Source organism: Antedon bifida, chromosome 1 (assembly GCF_963402885.1).
Source record: "Antedon bifida chromosome 1, ecAntBifi1.1, whole genome shotgun sequence".
NCBI classification, from domain to species: Eukaryota; Metazoa; Echinodermata; class Crinoidea; order Comatulida; family Antedonidae; genus Antedon; species Antedon bifida.
In genome coordinates, this window is record NC_136226.1 from 14,419,773 (window position 1) to 14,432,226 (window position 12,454).

General features: G+C 32.0%; 2 protein-coding genes across 7 annotated transcripts in view; one reads left to right on the forward strand and one right to left on the reverse strand.

Moving 5' to 3' along the window:
• Nucleotides 1-12,454, forward strand: part of LOC144843589 (E3 ubiquitin-protein ligase Mdm2-like) — a 14,932-nt gene continuing 2,478 nt past the window's right edge. Inside the window, exons 1-12 of one of the 3 annotated variants that reach the window (XM_078700450.1) lie at nt 1-225; nt 770-914; nt 1,183-1,257; nt 1,634-1,767; nt 1,949-2,004; nt 2,154-2,215; nt 2,467-2,557; nt 2,844-3,025; nt 3,511-3,660; nt 5,220-5,312; nt 5,596-5,764; nt 5,907-7,818. In XM_078700450.1, coding sequence (XP_078556576.1) covers nt 780-914; nt 1,183-1,257; nt 1,634-1,767; nt 1,949-2,004; nt 2,154-2,215; nt 2,467-2,557; nt 2,844-3,025; nt 3,511-3,660; nt 5,220-5,312; nt 5,596-5,764; nt 5,907-6,508 — 1,749 coding nt within the window. In that variant the 5' untranslated portion in view covers nt 1-225; nt 770-779 and the 3' untranslated portion in view covers nt 6,509-7,818. Of the gene's footprint in view, nt 226-325; nt 518-769; nt 915-1,182; nt 1,258-1,633; nt 1,768-1,948; nt 2,005-2,153; nt 2,216-2,466; nt 2,558-2,843; nt 3,026-3,510; nt 3,661-5,219; nt 5,313-5,595; nt 5,765-5,906; nt 7,819-12,454 lie in introns of those variants that run through there. The other 2 variants (XM_078700459.1, XM_078700441.1) reach the window with 2 other exon arrangements.
• The window catches only part of LOC144843521 (receptor-type tyrosine-protein phosphatase eta-like), a 22,868-nt gene continuing 21,199 nt past the window's right edge, over nt 10,786-12,454 (reverse strand). For all 4 annotated transcript variants that reach the window (XM_078700329.1, XM_078700337.1, XM_078700311.1 and 1 more), the window contains 4 exons: nt 12,254-12,376; nt 11,763-11,911; nt 11,374-11,509; nt 10,786-10,926 (listed from right to left, as the gene is read on the reverse strand). In XM_078700329.1, coding sequence (XP_078556455.1) covers nt 10,822-10,926; nt 11,374-11,509; nt 11,763-11,911; nt 12,254-12,376 — 513 coding nt within the window. In that variant the 3' untranslated portion in view covers nt 10,786-10,821. The remainder of the gene's footprint in view (nt 10,927-11,373; nt 11,510-11,762; nt 11,912-12,253; nt 12,377-12,454) is intronic.

A 12,454-nucleotide genomic window follows, 5' to 3' on the forward strand; every position in this document is an offset into this window, starting at 1 on the left:
ACAAATTATTGGCCAATTTAATTTATTGTTTGTATAGCGCGACCTCTTTTGTTGCGTTGTGAGTTGTAGAAATTCGAAACAGAGGCATGTTCAGACGTGACTGGTTTTGTCGAAGAATGTATTCTTTAGATTGAGCCGAGTATCCGTTGGGTTTACCTACCAAAAACGACGTTTTTATCCTAATTGTTAACTTATACAGTTAAACTAGGATGTTGTGAAATAAAGGTGAGTTTATACTATAGCAGTTTAGGCTAGATAGGTTTTATATCAGCCGTAAGAAGCCTACACACAGACGGACTTCCCCACAGACAGACAGGGGGCTGGAAGTTTTGTTGTAATTGTAAGGATACGCCTGATTGAGTTTCGCCTTTGTGTATATAGGCTAGCCTAGGCTTGTCTACCGTGAGTTATGATTGATTGAGGGAAGTGTTTTTGTATTCCTTCCTTACTATACTCACAAACCGTCGGAGACATAGGCTTGAATTATGTTTATGCATGGAGAACAGCTAATAAAGAGGTAGGAAATCTAGGCATATAATAATAATAGGCCTAGCCAAGGTTTAGGCCTGGCCTAGAGTAGTACTATAACTAAGTACTACTAGTGTGTATATTTATAGGCCATAATGGCAAGAACTGTATTAACTATTATTAATTTATTAATAATAATTAATAATGTTGGATTTTTCTCAAGTTTCCAAATGAAAGAAAAATTGTCATATTTAACTGTTCGCTGTTTCCATCCGCACTACATTTTATTTGATCTTTTCAGTTTTAATAACATGGGAAGAAAACATCGACACTCTTCATCGAGTCCACCCAGTGAGTCACAACATGAAGGAACAACGATTATTAAGGCTACGTTTTTGGGCAAAGAACTCAAGCCAGAACATAAATTACCAAAAGAGAAAATTGTAGTATGTATATTTGTATTCTTTATCTTTTTTTCCTGTAAAATTATTGTTTGTGGTAAGAAAATTAAAACAAGTGCAGGATTTCTGAATTGGGAGATGTCGGGTGCAATAAATAAAAAGACTGCAGGTGCATCTTGACTCCAGCAACAGGAATTTAACCTAACCCTAAAAGGACACCAAAATTGGCCATGTCTAGGTTGGTGGTACAATAAATGAATGCTATTATGATACTCTGAAACTAATTATGCTATTTCGAAAATTTATTTTACAGGTAAAACCCAAGCCATCTTTCTTAAATCTTCTTTCCAATGTTGGTGCGAAGGGGACAGTATTTACATCTCAACAGGTTAGTAAGAAATGCTGTGTTTATTTATTTTGTTTTCTTTCAGTAGGGTAGCCCTCTCAGTAATAAAATAAAAACTGCTCTTCCGAGGGGCCCTACAACACATTTTGTTTTCCTGAAGGTTTTAAACAACTAAGCTGCTGGAGCTTAGTTGTTAACATGCTTGCTTTCCAATCCCAATGTCCAGGGTTCATTCCTGACCTAGTGCCAGGGTTGTAACTCATGACTCTTTCAACTCCACTCGCTAAGCCGCAAATCATAAATTAGTTTTATCCATCCTGTAATTGGCAAGTTCCTTGCTATTCGATGCATATAAAAAAAAGATATTGTAATGGAATATGATGCATTTTGACGTCCATAGTAATTGTTCTTTTTATAGATTCTTCAGTTTCTGATCAAGTACATCGAAGGATCGCAGCTTTTTGATCCATTGGACCCAAGAAAAGTTTATTGTGAATATGATGAATTGGGAAGAGTTTTTGGCGTCAAGATGTTTACAATCAAAGATGCAAGGTATTATAACCATCAGTGTCATTAATTATAACCATCAGTGTCATTGATTATAACCATCAGTGTCATTGATTATAACCATCAGTGTCATTGATTATAACCATAATTTTATTGTGAGGTGTTCTATTGAATTTAATGTGTTTTCTGATAAATGTAGTAAAATTGTGATCTATTATTCTTACAGAAAATTGATATTTGCTAATGTAGATGTTGTCCCCACTCAGACTGAGAAGAACAAAGGTAAAACCGCCATACCACTGCTGCAGCAAAAGAACAAACAAGATAACTACACTAACTAACCAAGACTCTTTTGTTCAATACTATTGTTTTTTTTTTTTATATCTTAGTCGTTTACTGGATATTATTAATTGTTTGATTTATTTTATCAGGGGATTCTCAAGCAGGAGGATCGCAGCAGCAATATTATTACACATTACAGCATAGTCACTGGGTATGTAAACATTTTTTAATTCGTAGTATATCTTTGTCCCAACTTTATTAACTCTATAAAAGAAATATGTTAGAATAAAAATTGTATATATTTTTTATATATAATATATTATTTAATCAATACTGAACTTAATTTTTATATATTTTTTGAAACTAGGTCTAATACACTACTTTGTGTCAAGACAAATAATCATGTTAGTTACGTAACTAATATGTTTTTAATAAAGCAATGTACATTTATCTAACTTGCAGGTGACTTCAGGCAATACATCCGTAAGCAATGCTCCTTGTTCTACTTCAATATCAGTGGCTACTGATGAATGTGATACTCCTCTTAAAATAGGTACATTTACAAATCTCATTCACACCATAGCTTGCACTTTGATTAAAGCTCTGTCTACACTATCTGATTAGACAAAAAAGGTGTGATGTACCCAAATATGGTAGTAATATGCTCAGATATCTTAGTGATATGATACCATTATAGGCACATCAAATGTTGTCGCATTAAGTTTGATAGTGTAGACGTAGTTTAAGATTGTGCACAATAATATTAAATATTTTTATTAGAAATTGTGAATGATTTTTCACATCTACATTTTAGATAAGAAATTTTTTTATTTCAACAGTGCAATCTATGCCACACACATCGCGAAAAAGGACTCATTCAAACTCAACAGGCAGTAGATGTTCCAAAAAACGCTCAACAGCCAGTGAAAAAGATGAAGCAGAAGGAGTGATTCCATGGTATGCTATGAAGTATCCATTTGATGATCAGACTTCAATGAGCACAGATCAACATAGTATTCATGTAAGATTTGTTTTTTTTAAAAATATTTATTTCATATGTATCCAAAAGTGAGCAACCTGCCAATGACAGGATGGATAAACATTTTATAACTTATTGTGCTTATAAGCCAAGTTTCATTTAAGACTTAAGGAGTGGAGTTAAAAAAGTTACAACCCTGGCACTAGGTCAGGATTTAACCCTGGACCTTGGGATTAGAAGGCAAGCATGTTAACCACCACGCCAAGCCATCTCCACTATGATATTTCTATTCCTATTCAGTGTCATTTGTGTAATAAATAGGGAGAATTATTTATAAGAAAACAAATTGAAATTAGTATAGTTGAGGAAGTTCACATGCTATTACTCCAATCACTGGACAACAGTTTTTAAACCTTCATAAATCGTTTTAGTTTTAAAGACATGGATGATGAAAACAATTGAAGTTCAGAATAATCAAGAAAATAATAATTTACTGTTGATAAATTAATAATATTTGTAATTATCAGGATAAAGCTACTGCGATTATTACAAATTCATCTGATGATCTTTGGTTTCTTGAGGAAGATCAACTTGAGTTTGAAATTGAATCTGAAACTTCTAGTGAAAGCTACAGAAGTGTTACTAGTTCAAGTGATAGTGACAGTGCCATCACAGAGGTAAGTGTTAGAGAGCAACATGTATTTTTTATTTTATTTCTTTGTATTACATTGTAACACAAATTTATGAATAGGTTGAAATAGTTTTTTCCTCATTATTTTGCTTCGCTATTGTACATGGTGAAAACGTTGCCAGACACTCTGTGACTGTTCTTCCATAAGTGCATTTTACAAAACACCTAGTGTATGTATAGTTTGTTTGTGTTTTGTTATATTGGATATTAGACTGGGAATGCTGGATGCTCTAAACATTTTATTTCACCATGCAGTATAAAAACCTTCAAATTTGATAAATGACACCTCTAGATGGCCGGAAATGGTACTCTCACACGTAAAATTCATCGTAGCCTACAATGTATTTTTATGATAATTATCTATTCGTCGATCGTAGGGTGGTTTGTAGGGTTAGTAAACACCATTGTCATTGCCTTTAGAAGCATGGACAATGCAAACAAACAATGTATTGTTTGCTAGTTAAAATCCTATCTAAAGATAGTAGACATCAATTTTTGTAGCCACCTAGCCTCGGTTATCTAATTTGGACGGAAATCCACCGACGAGACGACATCGGGTCTGTGGACCTCAGCTCACGCAGAGAGAGAGTCGAGGCTATCTAGTCTAGTTTCGGCGGCCTACACTATAAATTATTTAATCCTACCTTGGGTTAGCGAATTATAAAAACAACGACACCTAGGCTAGGACACCAACAAAATATATGCAAAATAAATATATATTCCATATTAATTACTGTAAGATTTAACATGAGGCTTAAGCCTTTTAAAATGATTACGACATGTGTATTAAGAAAAGGCCCGACCAGAATTTGGAGGGGAAAAACATGTGAGCAGTTTAGAGAGAGTATTATGTTTCATGTCATGTGACACAAAATCCAGGTACACGATCTTAATTACTCTTTTATCGTCGTCAGACGGCAGCCACCCTCTCGTACTGAGTAAAAAAAAACATGTGAGATGTTGCGGTAAAGCAGGGAGTATCGCGTTTCATGCCATGTGACCTAAAAAACTAGGTCTGTATTAATTACGGTCTTCTGTCGGCAGTCTTTTTGAGCGACCGATTGAACGTTCTGATACTATATTTAGAATGAATTGTTTATGATTTTTTTTCTCACAACATCAAAGATCGTAGGCGCGCCTAGCCTATCGGGGGTAGCCATAACAAAGATCGTTTGCGCGACTATATATAGACTGTGTGTTGTATTCGGGGTTAATATTCTTATTATTATATATATTTTTATGACGCACTGTAACAGGTTGGGGAGCGCTATTTTAGGCGCTCCTTTGGTAGTTTTCAGGAGCGCTAAGGTGCGTCAGCAACATGGCGCTCCTTTTAAATCAAGGTCTGGTATTTGTTAGATAAATCATGAATGATTCCACCGAACTGTTGAGTTAAAATAACAATAGTGAGGCATTTAATGAATAGGCAAACTGCCTTAAAATGTGACATGTTTCGAGAAACTATTCCCATCATCAGAACAGTATTATTTTTGATATTGATAAATGGGGAACTTTCATATATATTTTAAATAATTTCACCTACAGGCAATATTTGAAGTGGAAGTTCGAGGCGATGAGTCAATTTTAGGAGATGTTGACAGTGATTCAGATAGCATTGACACAGAGATATCTGAGAGGGTATGTTATTAACTGTTTTAAATTACAGAATTTATCACAATCATTAAAAGACAATTATTTATATAATTAACAAAATATTCAATTACTCAGAAATGATTGCTAAAAATTAAAATTTGTAATTGGTCTAAATAAGTTAATATATATTTTGTTTATCATTGTCTGAATTCCTTCTCAAAGTGATTTGAATTTTAACAACTAGTTTCCATTTATGAATTTGCAGTGGCAATGTCGCAAATGGACAGAAACAAACAATTGTTGAATATTTGGATTCATTTCTTTCTAGGACAAGTGGGAGTGCAACGAATGTGATACCTTAAATCCTGCAATTCATGGTTATTGTATGGGATGTTGGGCTTTACGTAAAGGATGGTTAGCAGATGAAAAGAGGATGACATTAAAAGAACGGTTAATGTCACAAAGACAAAGTCTTAGGAGATCTCTTTCAGCACCAAGTAAGTTTCCATTTTTAAAAAGCTTCACATGTCTGCATTTAAACAAATATCAGTAATTTTTAAAATGTTTTATTTGTTTTTTTAAATTCAATTATTAGATTTGTATAAAAAATTATTTGCAGACATTTAATTTTCTTTTCAGCTGATATGAGACAAAATCATGATGGGATTCTTAATAATCTGTTAGTGTCCCCTGATGTGTGTGATGGTTTTGGAAAAGGACCAAGCTCAAGTAGTGATGATGAAAAAGCGTGTGTTGTCAAGAAGAAAGGAACAAATGAATTGATGAAATCAGATGATGAGAAATTGAAAACAGGCTTTAATCAGGAAGGTGAAGATGAAGCTGGAACCGGTGCTCGACCAAGGTCACCAGTGAGCTCATCAGATACAGTTATCATTGAAGAAGCACCCAGTAGTAGATTCATTGGTCAGTGGCCTACACCAGTGAGCATCGCAAGTAGTTCATGTCTTCAGACTGATATTTCAGTTACTAGTGATGAAGGAAGAATAGCATCATCATCATCATGTCCTGTAAGTACCGACTTGACTGGGAATAAAAATAAAGGTCCGCATACTCTTTGTATGATTTGTTTAAGTCGAACTAAGAATGCGAGCATTATACATGGTAAAAGTGCCCATCAAGTAAGTTGTTATTCATGTGCAAAGAAACTAAGGCGACATGGTAAGCCTTGTCCTGTTTGCCGTCGTAAAATTCAGCACGTCGTTAAGAATTATTTTATTTAGCAAATGTTAAATGTTAAGATTTAATTTCTGTATTATATTATTGTAATTTTACCAGGTTTATTCATTTTCCTCTCCCTTGAGTTACTGTCCTGTGAATCGATTGACATGTGTGATTCAATTCACTAGTCTTGGCAATACATTACAATCCTGAAGAAGTAAAGAAGGTAATAACCAAAGACAATAAAATGTATTTACCAATAATATTTAATAAAATGATTTATCATACAGCTGTGTTTTTCTAGAAACTAATTGACATCTTCATTAATACTGGCATATTAATGTATTCAATTGATAATTTTGCTCATTAAAATTCTTTTTATTTAATTTATTCTCAAGACAAAAAAAAAAAACAAAACAATTTTGTTTAGAGTAGCGTGTGTTGTTTTGTGAATGGATTGGTGCAATTTTCATTAAAATGTGAATAATTGTATTTTAATTTATTTAGACGCATTTAATTAACTGAAAATAGTATATAGTATTATTATATTAGTATTTGGAATTTGCCTTCAATAAATTTGTCTTTTCCATCATAATATTTTTACCTCAAACTTATTTTAGTTCTATGTATTATATTTTCCCCTTTTTTTAAAGCATAGATTAAAACGAAATCTATTATTCTAGTGTATAATCCCTTTCTTATGCAAAGTCATAAGAAAGGCAGTGCCTTAATTAAAATATACAGTATAAGATCTTTCGCTTTTTGTGCCGAAGAAAACAATATGTGCAACTTTTTGTATGCAATTTGTCTGTCCCAGGACTTGTTTAGCACTTAAATATTGTCTGCCAAATATAGAATCATTATATGCGTGTATTTTTGTTTGCAAATTACCCTAAATGAAGACCAAGGTGCTTCTATAATATGGTATAAAATTAGTGTGGTGCACATTTAACCATTTTCAGTATAAATTTAATTTATTGGCAGCTGAACTGTATACAAACAATTGAAATACAAAAGTTGAATGTTTTCAAATAAAAGCAATTTGAAATGTATAAAGGTTGATGACATAGAGTACTAGAGTGTGAGGCAATTAAGACTATCCACAATGGCCCTGACTAAGTTGTGATTGGGTTAACACTCTAGTTGTTGTAATATCTCTATGATTGTTTTATAAATAATGGAAGGCAGAATTCCAAAGGGGTAGTGCGAGGAGGGGGGGGGGGGGGGAGGGATGGATGGGGTGTGATATTGGCAGGTGGTGTACATGCATGATTAAAAAATACTTTAACAAACTTAGCAATATATTAACCATACTAAGTTTTAGAATTGACAATACTTTTTTCATACTGTGAGAAGTGCTATAGAAAATTTAGAGATTTTTATATTGCAATGAACAGAATATTTTCAGCAAATATTAATCAACATTTATGAATTATATGTATTAATTAAGTTTTATTATTTTCTGTGATTGTTTTAATGTTTTAATTGTAGTATAAACTATTTTTTGCAATTTATGTAAAACCAGTTTATTATTTATTCCTCTATGATCAAATATTTTCATCCACACTGTAAAGGCAGGCATGTTACAGTATAAAGAACTGCTCTATAAATGTTTAAAGATTCAACCAATCAGAGCACAGAGATTTAGTCAAAATTGCAGACAATAACTCTAAGTAAAATCATGGAGTATAAAAGTAGGCGCATGTTCACTCACAGGTTATATTATTATAAACTATTAGATTATTGATTTTTTGATGGAAATTGTTATGTGAGGTGATCAGGCTAGACTACAAACATAACAGCACTCTTATTACTGTCTTAACTGGTAGAAGAAGGTATGTTTATAAAGCCAGGCCCTAGGCTAGGCCCATGAAATTGATCTGTATACAGTACTGTATTGTGGGCCCTGCTAGGCCTACTTTAGCTAGGCTAGGTTATGTATGTCTGAAGGAACTTCATACACCTACCTTGACTGGTATGTATGAACAGTTTCACTTTCCGAAAATAATTAATTTAATAATTTAATTTATTGATTGTATTATTGATTATCTATTCTAGTGCATTATGGCCATAAGCACTTAATTGTTGATTACAACAAATCTAGAAGTATTGTACATTTCAAGTAGACATTAGTAGTATATTTCAATAATGCCGTTTACCAGTTTAATAAGTTTATTAATAGATTTCAATGAAATACTGCATATTTCTACAAATTTGTTGAATTTGTGATGTTCAATTGTTTATTTTAAAGTTAATAAACAAAATAAATGGTTCCTCATTGAATGCAAGAACAATAGAAATTGTGTATGGAGTCCTCTGGTATAATTCCATCCCTCTAGAACATGAAATTAGGCCAACTTTGCGGCTTTTGGGTACTACTCGAGGGAAAGCCTGGTTCAGGAAAAAAAAATGATTGGTAAGCATTTCTTTTAGAAAAAACTTAGTTGAACTGGCAAGAGATAGGCCAACATCCAGATCAAAAGTCAATTCTGGGGATATGCCCGTTTGTGAAATTAAGTAAAAAGTAGGGGGTGGGATTAGACTTGAAGTGGGATTATACCTAAGGATTTAAAGTACTGTACGTCTGATAAAACTACAGTAAAACCATTGAAGGGGACACCTTCAGTACCCAATAAAAGTGTTCCCTTATTGGGATGTCCTGAATAGATTTAGAGCATGCATTTCCCGTCATTCGTTTTATGGGAAAGTGTCCTGGGAGGTGTTAAATACTGTAAATACTGGGATTCAGGAATAACACAAAATGAGACTTGTTTTAATCTATTGTATGATTTCTATTTTCAAGTACGTAGGCTGAAAAATTATATATTTTGTTATTTCTATATGAAAAAAAATGTATAAAAATTATTTTATTATTACAAAATATACATAACATTATTTGCATAGATGTACAATTAATATAAAATTAGTTTTAACATTAAGCTACAAAAAGCATAAGAACACATTAATACTAATACCAAAAAACAATAACAATACTTAATGTTAATAGAAAGATGCAAATAGAGGGGTGTTTTGGCCCCTTTTTGTGTGTGAAATTACAATACATACACAATATTATATCATAGATTTACTCCCATTCCACCTGCTAATGTCCATGTCCCCATAGTCACAATACTAATTAATACTACTGTACATTGCCATGCATACAGCCAATTGGCCTTTTACATAAGACAATTTAAACTTACAATTTTGTTAAAACCACTAATTAGGAAATAAATACGCTTAATATTAAGTTTATTTGTACAGAAACATTATAAAGTAGATTGATCTACAGAGTTAATATGTTGACACATATTATAACACTATATTTCAAGATAAATTTACTTGCATAATTACAATGACAGTGCACAGCACCATTTTGGAAATACTGTATAAGTATTTCCCAAGTTCTACATAAAAACATTACAATTTAAAAATGTATAAAAATACAATCAAGTAAAAAATGTTATTGAAAAATTATTATTGAACATAGGTGGGTTTAAATTTGTCCTGATATTTAAAATGTACTCTTAAAATAATTGTCCACATCAGAGTTCAAGATTCTATCGAGAATCTGAAAGGCAAGCCTATCGGTTGCATTTCTTCATTGTGTCCAGAAAAAAAGAAAATGCCATTTTAAAAACCATATTTTGAAACAAGACATTCCTTTATAAATAGAAATGGGCCCAGAATTTCTTCCTGGCTAATCAACTTAATCTAGTCCAGTCCACTAACACCTACTTTTACATACTTCAATACATTAAAAAATAGATTTGAATCACATAATTATTACTACAGTATTATTCTAATAAAATAGAATATTACAAACCAGTTGTACCAAAATATATATTGCATATATAAATATGGATAGAAATATACAAATTTATTATAATACATTTTAAAATTATTACAATTACGCTGAATGAAAGCCTCTATTGAAATGAAGTTTAAAAGTTTTTTGCATAGTGGAAAACAGGCTTTAAGAGAGTCTTTGTGGTTCTAAAATTCATTTTGCTATACAGTACCATATAATAATAGTTCTGTAAATGCAACCACACTCATGTCCAAAATAGGATATGTTCCACCATACCTAACCTAAAAGGTATTTTATTTTTCAGTTATTTAATAAAGTTAATCTTACACTAATAAGTGGAATAAAGGTATTTGTAAACTTGCATTTAAAATTGGTTGGTTTGTCCTTTAGTTTGCAAGCATTGTCACAAAATTCATTGTTACACTTGATTGTTCTCACACAAAATTCCATTGACACCTTAAGAGGTTTTATATTTATCGAATAAATTGGAAGACAAGACGGATTATTATAAAGTCGTTTTTCTTTTTACCCTTTTGAATGATAATTCAAAATGAAAATCTTTGTTTATGATGCACTGAATCCACCATTTTCATATATGGCTTCGTTTTGTGTGTTGCTATGGCCCTGAAGTATCGCTAAAACACACTGATGTATGAAGATATATTGTTTCTGAAAAAAAAAACCATTAATTAATAATAGCCTGTTGACTAATAATTAATAAAGCACATTTTTCCACAATGTTTCTCATTTATTTCTATATTTTCAAGTTACACATTTACTTCGTAATTGTAAAAAGTAAAAACATGTATAATAAATGTTGTATTTATACCATATGTAAAAATATTAATAGAAAATTAAAAGGCAAATTGCAACAATAACATGTTAATAAGAAAATGAAAAATTAGGAATTGTGTCAATCGAACACAATTTTATTTTGAAACTAGATAGAGGGCGTTATTTCTACCTCTTGAATTTAATCTCCATGAGGTTAACACCTCAACATTTTTTCCAGTTTCCAGTAAGATTTTTTATCTAATTTATAATTAGTCGACCATATGTCTTTGATGTAGTGTGGCGCATAAATTGTTTTATATAAAAATAAAACAGTATACTTACTTCAGTCTGTACCATTAAATTTCTGCTCATTCGCATTTCACAAACTATTCCAAATATGTCGACATAATCATGCTCACGCATATGTTGTACCAATCTGTCCAGACATATGAATGTTCCTGTGCGTCCAACTCCAGCACTACAGTTAAAAAAAAGTGTTTATGAAGAATTAGTACAATTAACACCTTTAGACTAGTTCATTTTTTTTGTTGTGAAGTATGAAAAAGATCTTTAAAAAATATAATTTTTTGATGATTTCTGGTTTTGGACAAGTTGTACAATATGCTACTACGACTCTATTAGTCTATAATCACAAATTTCAAACCTGTACAGATAATAATAATCATAGTGCACCAGAGTTGGATTGAGGGGATAATGTTGTTAAACCTTACCTGCAATGTACAAGTGTAGGTGTACCGTCTTTAGGTACCTGTCTTCTAACATTGTTCACAAATTTCAAGATAGTATCGGTTGAATCTGGAACACCATGATCTGGCCAAGCAAGGTAACTAAAATGGCGTACATGCCTTATCCTGCCATTCTGTAAAACAATAAGAATACATTTAATTGTACTAGGCTTTCTGTATGTCTAGGAAACATATGGAAAATATTGTACTAAAGGTTGGTTCTCACTAGGACGCAACACGTGAGCAACAGTATAATCCATCATATGTGTCGCATCAACTTAGGCTTACATCCTTGCGTTGTGTGCTAGTGGGAACCAAGCTTTACAGTTATGAATGTTTTTAAATACCTATTTAAAATAGCATATTCAATTATATCTGATGAAACTATAAGTCCCTGATTGTGAGGTTGTGAAATATCACTTTTTCAAAGGTCCACTTCAACAGATTTATAATAGATTATCTTAGTATGTACTTACATATTCAAGTTTAAATTCGCGTATAGTCCAATGCGGTAAGTTGTTTTCTTTTTCAATTGTTACCATGATATCTCCATAATATGTTGGATTATTATCAAATGGCCAGTAATGATGACATTTTACCTGAAAATGATACAAACATGTTTTAAAATACAGAAATGAGGAAAACAGAAAATTACTGGTAAATGTACAAAGCATGTA